The sequence below is a fragment of the Pituophis catenifer genome, unplaced genomic scaffold (genome assembly GCF_029215685.1).
Source record: "Pituophis catenifer annectens isolate HBS135680 unplaced genomic scaffold, rPitCat1.0.hap2 SCAF_6, whole genome shotgun sequence".
Classification (NCBI taxonomy): Eukaryota; Metazoa; Chordata; class Lepidosauria; order Squamata; family Colubridae; genus Pituophis; species Pituophis catenifer.
In genome coordinates this window covers 35,144,843-35,167,475 of record NW_027256886.1, presented here as the reverse complement: position 1 = coordinate 35,167,475, position 22,633 = coordinate 35,144,843, and the positions used below count along the sequence as shown (strand labels likewise).

The following is a 22,633-nucleotide window of genomic DNA, read 5'->3' as shown; positions in this document are numbered from 1 at the left end:
TGCCTTTGGCATTTAGTCATGCCGGCCACATGATCACGGAGACATCGTCAGACAGCACTGGCTCTTCAGCTTTGAAGCGGAGATGAGCACCGCCCCTAGAGTCGCGAACAATTAGCACATATGTGCGAGAGGAACCTTTACATTTACTTTTTATGATGAAATAGTGTTTTTATAAACAAATTCTAATGTGGGTTTACAATGATACATATTTAAATAGTGTTGCCATTTCAGATATATATTCTTATTTTATTTATCAACTTGTGTGGTACTTCAATCACAAAGAAATTGTAGGCAGCTTACACAATAAGATTAAAGTATTAAATAAGAATAATAACTAAAAGTTTTAAAGCGAAAATAACAAAAATATAGATATATAGTTTTTATAGGAAATTTCACTGACTACTTTCTGCATTGCTTGGATCCTATAAAGCGACAGTTAATAGAGTTGACTGAATATCTATGATTAAGAGGTTTCTAGAGAGGATACCAGGGTAACATCTTAAACTGTTACTGTGGGAGACCACTACTAAGTAGTTGCTGCATTGAGATTAATATGATTTAGTATAAAGCAACCATGTATGCATAAATACAGCTCATGGGGCATATGGAAAATGTAATAAACACATGCTTATTAAATCTTAGGAACAGTTAATCACTGTGTCTTAGAGAGGCCAAATGAGTGTGGATTTGGTCCATAGACTTGAGATCGTTTGTGGAGATAGGCTGAACACCAGGGACAACAGGCTTAAGGGAAGAATGCCCTACTCCCCAACCATTAATTTATCTTCGTAGGAAGTGACAGGGAACAACATTTATGGCTCCTCAACTGTGTTGTCTAATTCCCTTTTCTAGTTTGATATTGGTGAATCAGTATCTTCCATGAAAATGAATAATGAAACGGGACCACCCAAAGGTTACTACAGAGAATGTACTATTGTCCCAGAGGAAGGTGGGAGGACACCTCTTCATATTGCCTGTGAGAGGGAAGACAATTTTATGGTAAGTGATAGCTATTGGGATTCTCCCTTACAAATTCTATTGTCCCTTCTTAGTTTTCGAATAGCACATTTTGCATTGGTAAGAACTTTGTTTTGTAAAAGGAAAAAGTCATCTGTAGTCAACTAGTTCCAGCTTACCAGTATGGACATTTAATATTTAAGCCTGAGCTCAAATTGTTTGAAGAATTTCAATCATATGGAATAAATGGACATTGTGGACGTATTAAATCTAATGCATATCTCTGGTGTAATCAGTTTTAACCTACCATCTTTCTAAATCCTTTGCCCAAGTGTTAAATGTGTATAGAATATTAATGCAGAAAGAATGGAATAGTAGCAAAAAGACAATCTGAATTTAATGCCATTGTCAGAAATAAAATTATTGGACATCTTGTTCTGGAAAAACTCTTGAATGAACAGATGAGCAGCTTTGAGGTAGTAGGGAGGCCACATGAGAGAATAAGCCTATCTCCAGAATGGCATTCAGACTATTCATTTATAAGGACCAAGGAAACTGTATCCCAGCTATTGTACAGAGAGAGAATGGATTGCAGCAGTCTATATAGTATGCAGGTCAGATATTTGGCATTGCATCAAGGGTGATAAGAAGAAACATAAGCCTTCATATCTATTCTAAGGCCATCTAAAGATTTGGAGAAGGAAGTGGGTAATTTAAAGTTAAAACGACCAGTGGCTGGCTTTTATGGTAGAACTGCAACATCACTTTCCTTTAAGGAAGGTGGGATGTATTACAGACCACTGTGCTGCATTCTCTCCATTTCTACTATTCTTATATAGAGTGGATTTCCTATCTATTTCTTAAAATAGCATAGGATTCCTTCAATAAGATAGAAGAGGAAGCCTTTCCTCACTGTATTCCCAGTTTAAATCAACACATCGGAGGCACATCAGGGATGGAAATATGCTGTAGTCCATCTGCCATTAGCCATAATTAATATATCCAGTGAGAGTTGCATTTCAAGGACATCGGGGATGTTCAGAGATTTTTGGAAGGCCAGAAGAGTTGTGGCCTGGAATGACAGGATTGTCACACTACAGTTTTATATTGCTACCATCAGTTTTATAAATACAAAATTAAATAATCTAACTCTAACATCTCTGTATCATTAAATAAATATAACGGTATCAGGCCTCTTTCTATCAAACTTTACTTTGCAAATGTACAGGTAGAAACGGGTTGTAATTAATTCAGTGATACTTACTCCCTGGTAAAGGAATATAGGATTTCAGCCTAGACGTTTTACTTTTACTAGTTTTTACTAGTTTCTTTTACTAGTTGTAGCTGTTCAGTTTTCAGCTCATAATGGAAAGCGTAATCTGGAACAATATCAATTTGCAAAATACAATTTATCTTTAGTAGAAGTTCAGGTTTTTGATTTTTACTTCTGCAGTTGGATTACTTTCTGCCATTTCAATTTTTTCATTAATTCCCTTTTTGCCTCCCTATTCTCAATACATAGACAAATATAAATATAGGTTTGCTTCTTCACCATCTGTTATTTACTGACACAGATTCCTATGAGACACCTGAGAATCCTACATTTTATAATTAACCAGATACAAAATCATTCAATTCATCTAATGATAATTTGCATAAAAATATTAAGTATTGGTTAAGATCCAGAGCGCTCCATTAATTGTACCTTCTTTGACAGCCTATTACAGATGCTACTTTTTAGAAGGATTCTGTTTTAAAAATAATGAACTGAGCCATGGAGAGCAACTTTTCAGCCCTGTCTGAGGCCCAACACATTATCTTTATTTCCTTAACGAAGTTTCCCTATCATTAATTAAACTAACTGATGCATTGAATATTTGTTTATTATGTTAATTAGATTACCAGCTACAAAATTTAGTTGGGAAAGATAAATATGCCAAAAGCCTTCCAAGTAGTCCTTGATTTATGACCACAGTTGAGATCAGAATTTCCATAGCTAAGTGATGTGCTCATTAAGTGAGTTGCATTTGATTTTACAACCTTTTTGCCACCGTTGTTAAGCAAATCTGGCTTTCCGTTTGATCTTGTTTATTGGAAAGGTTGCAATGGTGATTTTGTGATCCCAAGTGGCTGCAACCATAATGAATACATACTGGTTGCCAAGTGTCCAAGTTTTGATCAAGTGACTGCATGAATAAGTAAGTGTGAGGACTGGTCATAAAGTACTTTTTTCAATACCTTTGTAACTTTGAGTGGTTGTTAAACAAATAATTATAAGTCAAGGAATACTTGAATTCCTTTTTGTCTTGATATCCATATAATATCAAAAACTAAAAGGGTATATATTGTAATTGTATTGAAATGAACTTTTCAGAAAAGAGAACATAAACTTTTTTTTATTTCTGAGCAATATTATTTAATGTCCTTAAATCTTTCAGAGTTTTGTTTTATTGCATTTTGAAATCAGCAAGAGCTGATTTTTCTGTCTCGGTTCTATTACCTTCACTGTTGGCCTATTTTACTGGTGGCCATTGCTGTTTTTTGTTGTTGTTGTTGTTTCATTATCTTCTTTAGTGATTTTTTTTTCTGTTGTTATTTATAGTAAATTATTCATTTGGTCAAACCTTTCTGCTGCTTTTTACATTCTGTCCTTCTTGTTGTCTACAGGGATCCTGAGATGCCTATAAGTGAAGGTTAAGACATAATAAAGATACATACCACAGGGATTGCTTAAGTTATTGGGGAAATAATTATACGGCTTGTTCTCTCTCCTCTGCTTATATTCTACTGCTGTTGCAGTAATTATCTTGTTGAAAATTCTCTGTCCCAGATTGGTTTTGTTGAATGGGAAGGAGCAGCTCTTTTCGTTCCTGGAAAGGGGAACTACTTTCTCCAAGAGCTGAGCAGTCCAGTTTATGAGTTTAGCTTTTTCAGGAGATAATGTTGACTTTAAAAGATAACAAAAATATCTCTTCCTCATGCTTTAAGTGCAACTGTTGTAATCACTTGCATAACTTTTATTGAATTATTTAAAGGAAAGGAAAAACTACTCTGGAATGTATAAGCGAAAGAAAGCAAAGGGCAGAGATGAGGAAAAGTGTGATGTACAATTGTAGCAGGTTACAAATTTGGCTATAATAGATTAATGAATAAAATTAGGAGATTATACAGATATGCACACAGATAAGGGTAAAAGGAGAAAAGGTGAAAGGTTTTGTAGTTTTGTTCAAAATATCAGCAAAACAAGTCCTGTCTGTTCAAAAGTATTGGATTGCAACCTATTGTTCTCACATGTAAAAATAATCCAACTCTATATTTAAAACAACCTCTCTGTCCAAAACAAGAAAAGGTGACAGTTATATTGTAAGGAACTGTAAAATAAAGCTCTCATTTTAAAGGTGAACTATTTTGGAGGAAAACCACTACAGTTTCTTTCAAGCAGCATTTTCTGTGTCAATCTGATTTTGATCACATAAGTGTTCTTGGAATGACGTACTCATTATAATAGGGAGAAAAAAAACTGTGCATGCAAAGGTTGTTTCTACTATTGACGTGCATGAGCCATAGCAGGATAGGTTCTGCATTGGAAGGCCAACAGAAGACAAAGTGATTTGAAGCCGCTGACGACACAAGCATGAGCTGACAAGAACTCAGAGAAGCAAGCAATACTGACAAAGTGAGGTCCATCAGGGCACAAAGAATTGAGGGTGACTGCATGACCAAATGACGACAGCATTCATAAATTCCCATATCTGCCAAGCAGTCTAAAATATATATTATTTACTGTTGTGACTTTGTATTCATAGCACCAGATCCATAATTTGTGATATGTTGTTCTGATCTGAATATGTTTATATGCACAAATGTCCAATTTGGAACCAGCTTCAGTTTTTTCCTTCAGGATAAAATAGGTGTAATATTTTTGCTTTAAATTTAAAAATGTGGCCTAACTTAAATATCTTATTTAAATGTGTCCTTACTCTTTATTTTAATTAAAAAACAGTATCTGTACTGATCTATTTTTTGTTTTTTAATTCTCCCCATCAGAATACTGGCAAAGTTATTCATCTTCTGTTAGATCACAATGCAAATCCAAATGTCCTGTGGAATGGCCATTCCCCTCTTTCACTAGCAGTTGCTGGTGGAAATGAACAGGTGTGCAAGATTCTTGTGTTTCCAAGCATTTTTAACAATAGTTGTAAGCATTATTTCAAAATTATTTTAATTGTGGCAAACTCAGAGCAGGGATTCCAATCCTTATGTCAACATTTGTAGGTAATATATACAATGATACTAGCGCATAAAATGGACAATAAAGATTCCTTGAAGCATATGGAAAGTTAAAAAATATATACATATATTTTGAGACATGTTGATACTGATTCAATAATCAGCTATATGGTTCAAGTAATTTATAGTCAACACTATTGTAGTAAGAGTTACAAATCTATTGATTTGGATTTTAAAATTAGTATTAAAGTTCCATTAAGAGTTGATGGAGAGAACAACAGAAAATGACAGCAATTTACAGTCATGCTATCTATACATGGTAATGTTCACATTGTTAGGAATTTTGTTTGTTAGTTTGGCTGTTTTTGTCTTTAGAAAATTGATAATGTTAGAGGATCCATTTTCAATCAGGTCTTTCCATGGGGAGGAGGAAGTTGAATTCTTCTTCCTGCAGTCCCATTTGACAATTGACAGTGCCACACAAATGTAAAATTATTTTTAACTATTATTTTTTGTATTTTAATTGTAAATTGGATTATGGATTTTTTAATTTCAAAATACTTATTTTATGTTCTGTTATATTCAGTAACAATACAAACGCTTTAGGCCAGAGAAAAACCTGCATAAAATATATACCCATAACATTATTGAAAATATTGAAAATATAGACCTGGCTTTTCTCTCAGGAACTGGATGATGCTACCCTGAATCATATGTGAAGTAGACAATATTAATTGAATGGATAAATAGAAATAAATGAATGAATAAATATCATTTATTTTATATTCCTTAACAAATAGATGATGCAGAGGAATGATTCAGATCAGAAATAACTCTTCATCATACAATGCCACAATACCCTTCCAAAAATATGGTTATGTGTTAGTGTATTTATTTTCTAATGCAACCCATGGAGGCTGATAATAGTAATAGTCAAAAAGTGTATCTCATGACCAAAGATTTGTGCTTGCTCCTAAAATGGACTATGTGATGGCTTGACAGTGCCATCGTTTCCTCAGCAAGTTCTAACCTAGGTTTGCTATTTTCATAAAATTATTATATATACAAAAAATCAGGTTTACATAGCAGTTTTGATACAAAGTAGTTTCTTTCTTTGGCCTTTGGCTGCAAACAAGCAAGGTTAGACATTTTTTACTATATTCTTGCCTTAGCTCATCCTATGATCCCTTCTGCTACACCAGAGTAGGACATTACTGCTGGAAGACCTGTCCTGTTTAATTAGTCCCTTACTGTTGTGTGAGCCTCATATTTAGCTGCGGACAAGAACAAAGGGAGAAGCAGGAAAAATAGTTTTGTGTCTTTAACTGAAACCATATAGAACTCCCTGTTTTGGTGATTCTTAATGGATGAAATCACTGCTTTAGGAATGTGGAAGCCAATTCGTGGACACCAGTTTCTCTCTTTAAATCCCTAACAAAAATATTATTTTGGCTATTTTTAGCCCTGCCCAAAATTTGCTCAGGCAAGGCATTTTACCCAGATCTGAAACAATAATATTCAGGAGAACGTTAAAAAATATTTCCTTTTCTTTCTCCTACATTTAGGCAGTAGCTGAACTTCTGGCTGGTGGAGCTGAACCAAATCTACCTTTAAGCCAAAATATTGCAAGTGCCTTGTGTGCTGTTGTTAATCCTGCATATGAACAGAGTGGGACAATAGCAGCTAAGATGGCGCAGGTAAGAAAAGTGTTGCATGTTTGGTCTTCTGCCACCAGTAGCCTCCCACCGGCCAGTCCGCTCCCACAGAGAGGGTCTCCTCAGGGTGCCATTGGCCAAATTATGTCGGCTGACGACACCCACGGGGAGGGCCTTCTCTGTGGAAGCCTCTGCCCTTTGGAATGAACTGCCCCCAGAAATGCGTAAGATCTCCGATCTCCGTGTATTTCACTGTGCCCTCAAAACCTTGTTGTTCCGCCAGGCCGGGCTATCAATGTAAAGATTTTAATTGGTTTTAAATGTGGGGGTTTTAAATTTGGGGGTTTTATAATTGAGCCAATTATTTAATAATTTTAATTATTTTTAAATTTTGTCTGTCTTTGTGCCTTTAATCAGGCTGTACACCGCCCTGATTATTATTATTATTATTATTATTATTATTAATAATAATAATAATAATAATAATAATAATAATAATAATAATAATACTCTTTTCCAAATAAAGATTGTAAATTTTTCTAACCCCCTGCCAAAACAAAAGTAAAATAAAATAAAAGTCATTATAATGGTGAAGCAGGATGGAAAAGCTATGAATTGAGGAAAAAAGCGAGAAAAGAGGCTGTAAAAGGCTCAAGGATTAAAGAATCAAAAATAGAGCTGATATAGATTTGTAGTATTACAGGGAGAGGTCAGCATATTGGATGGCTGAGAGACCAGGGGATTGCGTGAACAGTAGACGGCATTGACAAACTGATGGCTCCAATTTGTCTGTCCGCCTTCCTAGTATACTTACATAAGCAAGTAATCATTTAGATATAAAACCTCATTATCTATACTGCACAAAGCGAAAAATGCTATATCCCCATATTAAGTTTGGTTGTGGTTCAGTTTTAACACAAATTAAATTCTACATCTGATTATCCAGAACTTCAGTTTCCCATTGTAACATAATGGCTTAAGAAGAAGATACCGAAACATTAAGAAATTTGCTTTTACATGATAAATGTAATTAAGTAACGCTATTAGGTTTATAGACATGTGTGTGAATACTTGTAAACATTAACTGAATTGTGTGCATCTTCCTAAAGACAAGTTGGTTCGTGTGTATAGTTATGCCTTATTTCTATATAAATGCTAGTAATAAATCAATGACTTTCAGGTTTAACTATATTGATTTGCCTATGTGTAACATTGGTGGAAATGGCTGCATATAACTCTTGATGTTCTACATTTATTTTCTTCTCTACTTAGATTGATTCTCTCCTAGCAGCAGGTGCAGATATGTTGTTGCCAATTACTCTTATTGATGAGGGTAGAACTGCAGTGGGGACAGTTGTGGACTATGCATATTTCAAATATTATCAGGTATCTTTTTCCATATTTGAAAATTCAAAATATGATGTATCTACAGTCCTGTGTTTTGCGGAATGTACATTTTTGCTACTGTTTAATTTGTTAATGGAAGTAAGAGTCATGTATGTCAGGAAAACCTAAAGGTAAGTTGAATAAGGTATTTAAATGTTATGGTAAGACAAGAGATAGGGTGAAGAATGAATTAATTAATGAATGAATTAATTAATGGATCAAATATAAAAATAACTACTACAAAAGAACTATGTTGAGGTGATGTAATTATATGGAGAAAATGAATGAACATTCAATATCTTAAGGTATGGTTGAGAAGAGAATGATTGAGAAAGTCATGGTTAGATGGAACTGATCGTTGAGAAAGGTAAGGAGCTCATAGAAAAGTATTGTGGCAATAGATATATAAATGTGATGGAAACAAGGATGATTTGTAAATGGAAAAGTCTGGTGAATGGTGTTGATGTAAATGAGATTTATTTAGATTTCCTTTCCCTTTCTCTTTTTCTTGAATGTCATTTATTTAATACTTCTTATTCTTCTTTGCATTTTACACATAGCTTATTTTGAAACTTTTGCAATTTTTGAAAACTTTTCTCATTTTCTTTGATCAATGTACTTTGATCAACATTTGGTGGTACTGTCTGGGATTAAGTAAACCTGTGTTTCACAAGCATATAGATGACTTAGAATGTAATTAAAAGGCTTCATCAGTGCTTCTGCCCAGAGTTCTACATGTGCCAAAACATCTGTGCTACATTATTATGGATAAAGACAATGGATAGAAAGGTGTTTGTTTGTAGTTGCTTTCATCAAAATACACTGGGTTTTGACGTTATTTATGTTTTACACTTCTGTTTATAAATTACTTGCAAATAATATATTATTACATTATAGGAAACAATATTATCAATCTCTGTTAAAGGCATATTTTTATTTATGCAAGCATGGAAATAGAATCACTGGTGAATTTATTTCCCTTGCATGTATGAAGGCGCAGAAAAGAATGTTCTGGTGACTGACTTTCTAAATGTCTGCTAGGAAAACTAGAAATTAAGTAAAAAACATAGGTGGCATTGTTTTTATCAGAAACAAATTATAAATTTTGCTTATGGGAAACTGGCAAGGAGCATCAGAAATCACAATCACATGACTGCAACTTGCTACAATGCCATAATCACATGTGGATGCCTAGTGCCCAGACCACAATTATGTGACTGTATGGATACTGCAATAGTTGGGACTATACATTTGCTCGGCTTCATCTTAGCTTTGAAAATTGCTAGAGGAATGGTTGTAACTCAAGGACTATCTGACTACTTGACCATATGAGTTGTGGTGGCACAGGGGTTAAAATGCAGTATTGCAGGCTAATTCTGCCAACAGGCAGCAGTTCGATTCTCCCCAGCTCAAGGTTGACTCAACCTTCCATCCTTCTGAGATCAGTAAAAATGAGGATCCAGATTGTTGGGGACAATATGCTGATTCTGTAAACTGCTTAGAGAGGGCTGTAAAGCACTATGAAGTGGTATATAAGTCTAGGTACTATTGCTATCTATAATTTTTATGCACATTTCCTAGTTACATACTAAAAATAATGCTTATGTATTGTAGGATAAAAGAGTGTTGCATACTCCCCTCCATTCTCTGTCACCAATAGAGAGGGATACATATGCATTTCGACGAAAGATGCTGGATTTTCTCAGTGACCGGCTTCGTGAGTGTGTCAGTGAAAAGGAAAAACAATGGGATGAAGAAGAATTTAGGAAAATCAAAATTGGTGAGTCCAAGTTAGAATTTAAAATAAAAAAAAAAACAATATAAACCAGTTCTAGACTTCGATTAGAATACTTAGGGCAGAGGTGTTTTCTTGCAGCTGGAGATTATTTAAAAATATGAACCTAAAAAGTTAAACTTGGGATTCATTGTCAACTTTCCTCCTATCACCTGGGAAATGTGGTAGTATGATATCATCTTGTTATCATTTTGTATTCACAAGATATACTGTGCCGAGACAAAAAGGAGGCTAAAGATATTGATACTTATATGCAATTCTTATAATGTTTAATTTCATTCTCAGACGTTGAAATTTATTTGTTTTTATTAAAAAATTGGCTAATACTGCTAACAATTCTGAAAAAATAAGATTGACTCTGGAATTTAGAAAAGCAACAATAGCTCTCATGAGATCAGTTTTAATAATAGATGGACAAAAATGCCAAATTCAGCATGAATATCTGGTTGACTATGCAGCCAGTTATAATGGGGGAAAATAGTGAAAACTGAATAAATCAAGACACCCTATAGAAATAACATCAAAAAACTGGATGAAGATGATCCTTTAGGATGCCAACATCATGCACACATTTAGCCTGTAGTACAGTGGACTAAAGCACTGTTATTAACATCTGCTTGCAATTACTGCAAGTTCAAATCTCACCAGGCTCAAGGTTGACTCAGCCTTCCATCCTTTCAAAGGTAGGTAAAATGAGGACCCAGATTGTGGGAGCAATAAACTGACTTTGTATAAATATACAAAAGTATGAAGGCTATTGCTTAACGCATTGTAAGCCACCCTGAGTTTCCGGAGAAGGGCGGCATATAAATTAAAGCAATATATATATATATATATATATATATATATATATATATATATATATATATATATATTCAGGAAGGAGGTTAGAAATGAATACAGTTATGAGAGTAATGAAGATCTTAAAGTCCAAACTTAGCTGAGGAAATATCAAGACAATTAACTAACCTGGGTGATTCCAGTCATTAGATGTACAACTGAAACAGTAGACTGGAGTCAAGCAGAACTAAAAGCCCTGAATAGAAAGACCAAAAAAATAATGGCAATGAATTATGCCTTTCATACATACATCAATATTGACAGATTGTATTTACCAAGGGAAATAGGTGAATAATGTTGCAAGCACACCAGACAGTTGAAAAAGAAAAAAGGGCATTGGAAGAATATCTGAAGGATAGTGAAGATGATATATTAAAGCTAGCATACTCAGTAATGCAGGCTTACTGAGTTGTGGCAAGACCAAACTGGCCTTCAAGAAAGACCCAACGAAGAATAGGAAAGAGACAGCAAGGCAAAATTTTATATGACTAGTACATTTTTTCTAAAAAAAGCAGGAAAAATAAATAACAAGAAGACTTGGCAATGGCTAAGAGCAGGAAAATTGAAGAAAGAGACAGAGTGGCTAATACTGGCTGCATAAGACCAAGCCTTAAGAACAAATGCATACAAAGCAAGAATCGGAGAGGACAGCAACAGACAGCAAAAGCCACCTCTGCAAAAAAGCTGAAGAAACATTGGACCTTTAATTAGCTGCTGCAAAAGATTGCACAGACTGACTATAAAAGATGGCATGACAAAATAGCAACAATGGTGTGTTCGAATATTTGCAAGAAATCCCATTTGTCTGCAAGGAAGAACTGGTGGGACCTTAAAATAGTGAAAGTAAAAGAAAACGAAGAAGTAACATATCCTGGGAATTTAGCACTCAAACAGACAAGCACCTGCCACATAACATCCCAGACTTAACAGTTGTCTATAAGGACAAAAAAGTCTAGATAGTGGATGTGGCAGTACCTGGAGACAGCAGAATAGAAGAGAAAGAGCTGGAGAAGATCACAAATACAATGACCTGCAAATAGAAATAGAATGATTGGGGCAAAAGAAAGCAAAGATAGTACCAATAGTTATAGGTGCCTTGGTGCAATCTCAAAACGTCTGGAGCATCACTTGAGCACCATCAGCATTGACAAAATCACCATCAGTCAATTGCAAAAGGAATCAGTTGGAACAACTTACATACTGCAATGATACATTTAACATTAGCAAATAATAACATCTCCCTAACCCAAGCCTTGGGAAGGACTCGAAAGGTGGATAAAAATGGCAAATACAAACATCTGGTTGACTGGAATGAATCATACATCATCAAACAAAAACATCTGCCTATCCTAGGTCCTTGGAAAGGCTAGGTAGGTAAAAATGCCAAATCCAATCTAAACATGTGACTATGTGACAAACCAATTATAATAATATTTGCATTTCAGCTTCTGCAGGAGTAAGAAGGAAATCGATAAATACCTCTTTAGGACCATTACCAGAAATAGATTCATCAAAGTAAGTTCTATGAATCAAAATTTAATTTGCTTGTTGTACTTATAGATGGTTGTGATCGTTGGTTTTAGTATTGTTGTCATCACTAATGGAACCAGACATATAGATTGAGTATTCTGCTGCAGAGCTCAAAATGATGTTCCCTTTAAGCTATTTCGTCTTCATTTTCAATTTAGTATCTATAATATTGTTGCTGTGTGTTGTTTATATATAGTATATGTATATATAGATATATTCATGCATATATACCTATACCCACACATACATACATAAATACATACATACATATATACATACATACACATTGGACATAAAGTGCATAAATTTATTGTGCATTTCTCCAATCTCTGCAACAAACTTTAAAGTCAGTATTCAGATTTCTTATGAGTGTGATGTAAAAATTAGCTGAAAAAATATTAAGAAAATGAGCACTGGTAAAAGTTGCTTATTGACTGTATATATTGACAAGCCCATAAAACATTAATTTGGGGGAGTTTAATTAGAAGATTAAGAGACAGCATGGCTATATGATAGGAAATTATTGAAATAACTTTCAATAGTCACATAATAGAATCACAACATAAGGAAACAAGTGTTGAAGTTCAAAACTCTTGATGTACAGAATCATATATATTCCAACTTTGTAATATTTGAGCAAATTTCTTTATTATGTATGTGTTCCAAAAAGTTTACATGTTACATCCCTAATCTTTCTTGTAACCACATTTTTTTTAACAGATCGCTGTTCTTTAAATACTGCTACCAGTGTGGGCGATCTGTTGGTGTGACCCTTACACCTTGTCAACATTGTTTTGAGATCTTCACTTGTAGCAAGTCTTGCAAAGTCAAGGCTTGGAATGAACGGCATAAGCGAGAGTGTTTACAAACAGGTAGGTGGGGCTGATGGCATGCAGAGCAAAGTGAGACTGAGATAGGATGTAAAAACATTGCAATTATTTTTTCTAGAAAGAAACAAAGTGTCCTTAAAAATGTAAGTAATCTTGTTTTATTTAATCTAATTAGTATCTGTAAACGTCAACAGTTACCTATCATTATGAAAACTTACTTTTATGAAAACAATTCAGCTAAACCAAACTTAAATTGAAACAGTAACTTGAACAATACACATATAAAATCTGCAGTAAAATTTATTTATTTACTTAATTTATTTAAAACATTTATATAGTCACCTATCTTAAACCAGACTTTGGGCAGCTCACAATAAAAGTGAAAGAAACAGTGAAGAAAAGCATTAAAACAAACAAACAAACAAACAAACAAACAAACAAACAAACAAACATCTGGCACTACAGCTAAACTTTCCCATGCAGCTCTCAACAGGTTTGCCAGTTTCAACCTCATCTCAACACTAGGGAAAACCACCAGGTCTTAAGTGCAGTTTGGAAGATCAAAAGGGTAGGGGCCTGCTTGATCTTTGGAGGAAGGGTGTTCCATAGAACAGGAGAAGACACATTTCCTAGGTCCCATAAAATGGCAGCATTTAAGGGAAGGGACCAGGAGTGTGCCTATCATATCAGATATGGTGGAGAAGAGAGGTGTCCTCAGGGAGAGATGGTCCCACAAATTACCTGGTCCTGTGCCATGTAGGCTTAAAGGTAATAACTACTACCATGAATTGGCACTTGAAGGAAACAAGGAACCAATGCAACTTGCACAACAGAGGTATAACATGGATGAATCTAGATGCGCCCAAATCTGCTCAGGCCACTGCATTCTGGACCAATGTGATGCACTTTTGATTTATTTCATCACTACTGACTACTATAGTTCTACTTTTCTTCCTATAGTATTCTAGTTCAGGTCTGAGTGCTTAGCTTGCTGATTTGAAGTTTTTTTCACGTTGCATCTTCTTATTTGCAGTACTGTATAGAAGATTTCTTTTAAAAATGAGACTATGGCTAGTTAAATCCTTAATTTTGGAAGCATCATTTATTCTTCCCTGAGCTTCATTTCAGATGGATAACTGTCCTTAATAGGAAGCTGGTAACCTAGGCAAAATTTGGAACGGAGTTAGATTATGTAAAACAAATGGATAATAACTTCACAGTGTACATCATTTGAACCTAATTCCTGAACATTATACATCTTTTTAGGTACTTAGTTGCCCCAATCTTCTTTCCTATGCTTATTTTACCTAACATTTTGTGGGCTAACATTCAATGTCTTTTGGATTTCACTTAGCATACACAGATCTTTTTACCCCCCTTTTTTTTAGAAATTCAGATGTGTGTACCAGCAATATCCAGTGAAGTGTAGCTTTTTAAAGCTATGGGTGGTCCATTTTACTGCCCTACTGGGAAACATCTGTAGAACTACATACTATATTAAAAATAATAATTATATTACTTAGATCTAATTCAGGCATTAAAGTTCCCACATGAGTGCTATTATAGGGAAGATATAAACAATCCTGAAGTAATGGTTTGAGATGCTATCATAAATATCTTTATACCACATTTATTCCTCTTAAGTAGCACTTGGGACTGCCTTTCTACTTCTTTGATAGATAATTCTTATTCCCAGATAATTTCTTTATAAATATTATGTTTTGATAATATTAAGAAGCATTTAATACTGATCTAATTCACTGTGCATCATATATACATGTTTAGATTTCCTGTGATTATTTATCTTACATCTTACATTGTATAATGTAAATTAATTTTTTAATCTGTTTACATTAAGTACTGATTTAAATCTGTTTCAGTTCTTGGCAATCAGCTAATTTTTGTAGTGTCAAAAAAACCCGCTACATTGAACACAAGGACACTGCTGCTTATAATATGAAGCAAATTATTTGAAAAATATTTGATGTGGTTACTTTAATTGGGCAAAATATGCTTTCTCTCATCTTTAGAACAAGTTAAGGAGAACAAGAAAAATAATGTGCAAATTGTTACTTTCCTGACCACTTTAATGTACAAACATATAAGATTAAAGTTGCAGGAAAAACGGAACTCTTGAAATATAAAGCAGGATTCCTTGAAAACCTGGATTGGAAAGATGGCAAAAGATTATTAGGAGAATGACTTTAAACGGCAAGAGAAAGCTTCATTCAAGCGAAGAAGCAAGGAGAGATGTAAAAAGAATTTTATTAATATATGGACTGTGTATAAGCTAGGTGTCAAGTGTGCCTAGACTATACGTGAATATTTTTTTTTTATTTTGACAATTGTGTGTTTTCTTGAAGGGGTTTTTAGATTAAAATTTAGAATTTGATCTAGAAACCTACTGTACATGGTGTATTTCTCAAAATGATATGGTCAAGGAAGATTAAAAAAAAAGATTCCATTAAGAATACGGTATCAAAATCTCATTTGGATGGATAAATTAAAGCAAAGCATTTTCCAAGCTTCCAGAAACTGAAATAAGGAAATTTCATATCTGCATATAAAATGGATATTGGAAAGCAAAAGATTAATTCCACAGTGATCAATCAGGTATGACTGAGAAGCATATGAACAGGACATGAATATAATATTGTTGTCTTCCTCCAAGTTTTTCACCCTCTGGATTTCATTTTCTTCATACTCTGAAAGAGGCATAAAGCCAGCAAAATATGTATAGTCCCTTTCTGGAACCAACCAAATGACTAGCTTTCACAACATCATGTAATGAATTGTGCTATGTGAGGACTTTCCTTTTTGCTTCTTCAAATTAACAAAATTCAGCTTCAAGCTTCATTGGTTGTCCCAATGCAGCAGCTAACTCCGAACTTCAAATTTGGTTTCAACACATAGCCTGTTTCAAAAATTCGTACCTGTTTTGTTCTGCTTCGTTCTATCAAGCCCACATTTTATGTTCCTTGTGGCCGGAAGATATCAACATTTTAGATTGGAGTTTACAAGAAACCTTTACCGAAGCAGTATTGCTTCATTTATTCAAAATCCATGTTAACGTTTGTACCAGTATTGTACTAATTTCTCTTTGAAGTATAGTTTGCTCATTGCTACACAGTGTAGCTCACTGACTTCTCTTTAACCTATAGAGCAACCTATTAGTAATGTACTATTAGTTGACCACAACTATGGCCAACATTTTCTATCAGTTTTAGATCGTTTTGTTCTACTAAGCCAAGCTTGCGTTAAAGGGATTTAAATTGAGTAAATACCAAAAAATATGTTGTGGCATTCACTCATATTTCTATCAGTTTTGTACTTGTTTTCTGCCATTTTGTCAGATCAAGCCCAAATTTTGTATCACCCCACAATGTGGGAAACTGATGTGTCCCCTAAAAGGGAGTTACAGAGCATCCCTCTGTATGAGGGTTTTTTCTACTAGAACTTTGTTTCCCTATTTCCCCCTCCCAGTTGCTAAGAAGTGGCCAATGAACATAAAAGTGTGCTATTTACAATATTAATTAAGTTTCCACACTCTATGGAAGGAAATTGTTTAATACTGAGGTTAATGTTAAATTTTCCAGATTGTGATAAAATCTATTTGCTCACAAAGATATTGGATCAAGATTGCATCAAACAGTCTGAAAATCAAATATGAGTTTGGTTATCATCCTAGTTCTTATCAGAAGAAAGTAAGATGAAAGCAATTAATACAAAGCAAAAGATTGAGAAGATTGAGATTATGCAGTTCTTTCCTCAGAAGCATTTACTTCAATTAAGTTTGTCTTTCAGTATTACACCTCCTTCAGTGCTGATAAGTTCACTATCCAGAATTGTGGAACTAAGAACTTGATCAGTCAATATTTTCACGCTAAGGCATGTATTTGAACTCAGTTTTTTATAGTGATTCATCTTTTTCACCATGTTTGGTACAGTGAGATCTCCATAGTTCAGATCAGCTAAACCTTGGAAGCTGTATTATCCGGTGCTTCTTCAGAATGGCGATAAGGACATAAATCTCATCATACGAATGCCTGAACGATTTTAGTGAAATACGGTTAAAATGATTTAAATTACTAGAAAATGTATTTTTTTAAGAATGTTGATATAAATGTATATAATTTCCAGTAATCTGTGATGTGGTAACCTGAGAACATCGACACATGAACGCTGTTAGCAGCACATCATATCTATATTGTCTTCATGTTTTATGTACAAAAATAGATTTCCCACAGGAGGGCAATATTTAAAAAAACATGAGGTGACCTCCTAGAGAGCATTGAAAAATCAAGATGGCAGTTATAGTAGCATGAATAAAGCTCTACTATGCTGCGACAGTTGTATTTGTTTCTTTTGTTTTTTTGACACTCACCTGAGGATGCTGCTGGCTTAAGGAGTCAGCTACTGGTTCATGTAAATATTTATTTCTAAGGAATAGTCTGTATCTCTTTAAGACTATTTTATTTTAACTTTTCCTTTTAAAGAATAAATTGGAATTAAAGGGTTTTAAGACATTAACTTGTTCATGTGCACATGGATTAAGGTAACTGCAGAAAATATTTTAATGTATAAAAAATTTAATGTCTAAGATTATATTTACTGTGTTATGTATGTTGAAAATATTGCCCTGTATTTTAGGAATGTATTTAAGAGAACCATAATTTTTTGTAACTTTTAATTTAATAAAAAACAAATCACATTATTGGATTTTGACATACACAGACATACAGGTTCTTTGAGACATACATTACCTTATTTCATACAATTGTGCATTCTGAAATGTCTTTCCAACTTATTTTATTGCTGCAAAAGAGAGTACATCTTCGTCTGAAGAAGTCCCACCTGTTAGGGAGGGTAAGTAAATTCCCATTACTAACCTCTTTCATTAATCACATTTGGTTTTGGTTTTGTTTTACATAGTAATGTTGTTTCATACAGAGCCTTAGAAAATAGAGTTGAAAGGAATCTTGGTAATCATCTAATTCAGCCCCGTTATCAAAAGCCATTACTGCAACATATTCAAAAGATGGCCGTACATCTATTGTTTAAATATTTCCAGTGAAGTAGTTCCCCATCTTGCAAAGTAATGTATTCCATTGACTGTTATCATTAGATCTTTCCTGTTGTCCAGCTAAAATCTATTTTTAGTAATGTAAACACATTGGTTCTTAGGCTGTCTTCTGGAAGAACTCAGAAATATCTATCTATCTATCATCTATCTATCTATCTGTCTGTCTGTCTGTCTATCTATCTATCTATCTATCTATCTATCTATCTATCTATCTATCTATCTATCTATCTCTACCCATAAAAACTCTGGCCAGTGTACAGCACAAAACAATAATAAGAGCAATAAAAAAGGAAAGAATAATGTACATCCCTAAGAGAAATTATTCAGATTAGCACAGGGGTGAAATCTAAAATTTGTTACTACCAGTTCTATGGGCGTGGCTTGGTGTGTGTGTGGGATAATGTGACGATGGGCGTGGCCATTTTTTTTTTTACTTTTAAAACCATTTTTTACATGTAAAACCATGTAAAAAAATGCTTTCAAAAGGCTCTGATGATCCCAGCTGAGTTGCCTGATTGGCAGGCAACTCAGCTGGGATCGTCAGCGCTTGGATCATCAGAGCCATTTAAAAGAAAACAAGTTTTTTTTTGTTTTTAGCAGGCAACTCAGCTGGGATCTTCAGAGCTTGGATCGTCAGAGCCATTTAAAAGAAAAAAAAGGCTCTGATGATCGCGTGGCTCAGTATGGGGGGGTGGGGGCAGAGATTTTTGCTACCGGTTCTCCGAACTGCCCGCCGCCATCGCTACCTACTCGCCCGAGCCAGTCCGAACCAGGAGCATTTCACCCCTGGATTAGCATATACAATCCTATAAGAAGAGACTTGCCATCAAGACCAAATCAAGGCCTAGGAAAAAAGCCAGGTTTTCAGAGACATTTAGATAACCTAAGGATAGCTATCACATCTTCCTGCATTTATTTTTTCTCTAAACAAAACTTACCCGGTGCTTCATAAACTTTTTCTTCCAGAATATATTATCATATCAAGCATGTGATTTTTCTGCACAGTATCCAGTTTATTATTGCCCTTCCTAAAATACTTTGTTGGATACAGTTTCTAGCTATAATACGATAAATGCATGAATAGACAGGAACAAGTATTTTCTTGTCATATTTCTGTTAATGAGATCTAGCATTTGGTGTTTTGTAGCTGCATCACCATTTTAGTTCATATTTGCCATATGATTCACCAAGACACCCTAATTATTTTTGCATATACGGCTGCTCAGGATTGTAGTCTCCATCATATACAAAAGGCTTGGATTTTTCTCAGCCAGATTCAGGACTATAGGTTCAACTTGTCAAGACCTTCCTGAATCTTGATCTTGATGCTGTCTTTTAAGGAGCTTATAATTCCTTCTCCTCCACCTGTGTCATCTGCAAATTTGATAATCATACAACATGATCACTCATCCAAGTCAGCTAAAATTACTGTACTACATGTTGAGCAAGAAAAGGCCTAGAGCTGGAAAGGTCCAGTAGTGTTACACCCAAACTTCTAGTTCTGACACAGAATCATGCATACTTGGGGGCAGGGTATAGTTCAAGCATCTCCATACTGCCATAGTCTTCATTAGAGACTTCATCAAATATTTGAAGTCAATGTTCACTATTCTGTAATTTAACTGACCACTATCCTGTGGTCAATTAAACTGTTCCCTTTATTAGAAAAAGTAAATGTCAGGTAGGTTTGTGGTGATTTATTTTTAATAAACCTGTGATATCTTATCCTAGCCAATGTATTCTTTTAAAATATTCACCAACTGCTTAATCAACAGTTCCAAGTTTTGCTGACTGATCAGTAATTATCCATCTCTTACTCTCTTTTTGAAGTTAAGAACATTTGTCCTTCTCTGGTCCTATATTATGTTCTTGGTTTCTCGAAGATCAGAGATGTCATCTGTTGGCTCCTTTGAAACTCAGATGTAGCTTTTATTTTTACAGATATTTTCTATTTTCTCCATAATGATTATACCCATCTTCCATTTCCTGTATATGTATTTTTAATTCAAAAGCTCCCTGTGCATCTACAACTTTTACCTAAGATACCCCTTCACTTTTGTCTCTAATTGGAATGATATGAAATCCTAGTATATTATTTCTGGAAAGATCCCATCCCTTCTTTGATCCCTTTATAAACTTTGCATTTAAACTGTGAATACATAGGATGTTTGCACTAGTACTTTAGTACTGCTTCTTATTACTGTTGGTTTCAAGCTATGTCAGATTTTGATATTCCGTATTCCAAATTGAAATGTTTACGAATGCTTCATAGTGTATGTTATAAGCTGACATGAAAATTATGAACCTAAGTATTTATAGATGGAGTATAGTCTGCTAAGTGGTAGATTGTATCAAAGGGATGGTGAAGATTTAGCCTGTATATTCCAAAACTAGCCAGCTGTTCAGATTCATTATCCTGCCCATGATACGAGTTTTAGCAGCAGTCATAAAAGAAAGAAGTTAACTCTTGTCAGTGTGTCGTGCTGACTGCTCTGCTTGCACACATTATCTGCAGTGTGGATTATTTTTTTGCATTGTGTTTCTTTCCTACCTTTTCTTCCCTAGCCTTACTGTTCTCCAATAAAACAGCAACTATGAAAAGGCTTGTTTTGTATTGAGGGCTGTCCTACTGGACCGAATTTTGAAATATTTTTGATAACTTTTTGTTTTCCATTTATCTTTTTCTTCGTGGACTTCTCAGAGAGGAGGTGTTTATGATTAAGGGGTGAGCTTAAATTTACAGGACACAATTAGGACTATATGGGGTATAAATTCAACGTATATATATGTATGTATGCTTGGGTAAGAGAAGGTTGAATGGGGTTGGTGAAGGGTGGTGAGTATAATATGGAAAGAAATGCTGTTGAAGACAGATGGGCACGGTAAAGAGACAGCTGAAGATTAATTCACCAGCTGGAATTGGACAAGTATATCAACCTGTCTTCCACTGTTGTGGGATCAAATCCGCTCATAATAAAATGACAGCCCGTGTCTGTTATAGTGACCACCAGGAGGCGCTTTGATTGCTTATCATAAATTGAGGTTATTGAAACTTGGATGAGTTTATAACTCAGCTGTATAATCTACAGTGGGATGACAGGAAGGCAAGATTTATTTTTTCTTAGTTGTGCACTGAGTAAGTTTTTCTAATTCCGTGCATATGTGCATAGAAATATAATTAAATAACTATTATAATCTGCTTTGAAAAATGCTAATTGTCTATCTGTTCTTTCTGGCAGTGAGACAACGTAAAGCCAGCATTAAAACAAAAGTGTCTGTTCAATACCTAAAAACAAAGGACACAAAAGCAAAGAAGCAGGCAGCAGCCAGGCATAAAAAGGAAGAGATGGAAAAGTGGAAACATGATAGAAGACGACGAACCCTTGTGCAGGCTAGCAGTCGAGCAGATCTCCCTTACACTGGAAACTATAGTTTCATTTAGATGTTATTTTTCATGATGCAGGTCTGATAAATTTGATGTTCAAAATGCTGCATAAGGATGAAAAGACACTTGTGTACTCTTGTGTTATTTTGGGGAACCTGTTTAAACAAATGCCTGGTATTTTCATTTATGGATGTAATAGTGAAATGCCCATACTCTTCCAAAGTCTGTTCTTTTCAATAAATAGGAATTTTTTAAAAAAAGAATCTAATAAGGTTTACCACATTTTAACTTGAGAAGATAGAATGACTCTTCTGGTGATACAGACATTTCAAATTCCTTAGCTGATGGGTAACATTAACCCTCATAATTGTTTAACTCGATGTGCTGCTTAGTTTCCACAACAATGTGATTTTTGCCAAGCAGTTGATGGTTCTAGTACTAGCATAAATGTATGTATCCTTCTGTTATTGTGCTTCCAGGAATTTCAGAAACCAGGGAGAATCAGTTTTTATTGATTTTAAATGCGTATGAGTTAGAGAACTGAAAAAATTGTTTCATCTGTTCAGTTGACAAAAACAAAGAAAGCTGTTCCACAATCTCTCAGTCATCTGTGAGGGGTGACTTTTAAAACTGAATCCTTGAAATCTGATTTGCAGTATTAAACTGGTAGAATTCATGATTAAAAGTTTCTGTTCAAGGTAATAAAACAGCACAGATCTTCTTTTAGTTGAAGCTCAGTTGGAAAACTTACAGTATTATTGAATGAGGCAATTGTTTTTATATGCAATCCCCTGTAGGCTTGGTACTGAAACATCGCATTATTAGTGATCTTTTCAATTACAGATCCTTTTGCAGTCAGCAAAAATTGGGGTAGAATTTAGCAGTGTCTGTACTTGTAATTACGATGAAAAAAGGCTAGCAGTTGTCTTGCTTAAAGCTACT

General features: G+C 34.6%; 1 protein-coding gene across 1 annotated transcript in view; it reads left to right on the top strand.

Annotated features, from left to right (window-relative positions):
* The window catches only part of ANKMY1 (ankyrin repeat and MYND domain containing 1), a 38,403-nt gene extending 16,655 nt beyond the window's left edge, over positions 1 to 21,748 (top strand). The window contains exons 10-18 of the mRNA XM_070945241.1: positions 853 to 999; positions 5,005 to 5,112; positions 6,753 to 6,884; positions 8,115 to 8,228; positions 9,843 to 10,008; positions 12,309 to 12,378; positions 13,114 to 13,265; positions 18,048 to 18,089; positions 21,546 to 21,748. Of these exons, the coding sequence (XP_070801342.1) occupies positions 853 to 999; positions 5,005 to 5,112; positions 6,753 to 6,884; positions 8,115 to 8,228; positions 9,843 to 10,008; positions 12,309 to 12,378; positions 13,114 to 13,265; positions 18,048 to 18,089; positions 21,546 to 21,748 (1,134 nt within the window). The remainder of the gene's footprint in view (positions 1 to 852; positions 1,000 to 5,004; positions 5,113 to 6,752; positions 6,885 to 8,114; positions 8,229 to 9,842; positions 10,009 to 12,308; positions 12,379 to 13,113; positions 13,266 to 18,047; positions 18,090 to 21,545) is intronic.
* Positions 21,749 to 22,633: the final 885 nt, after the last annotated feature.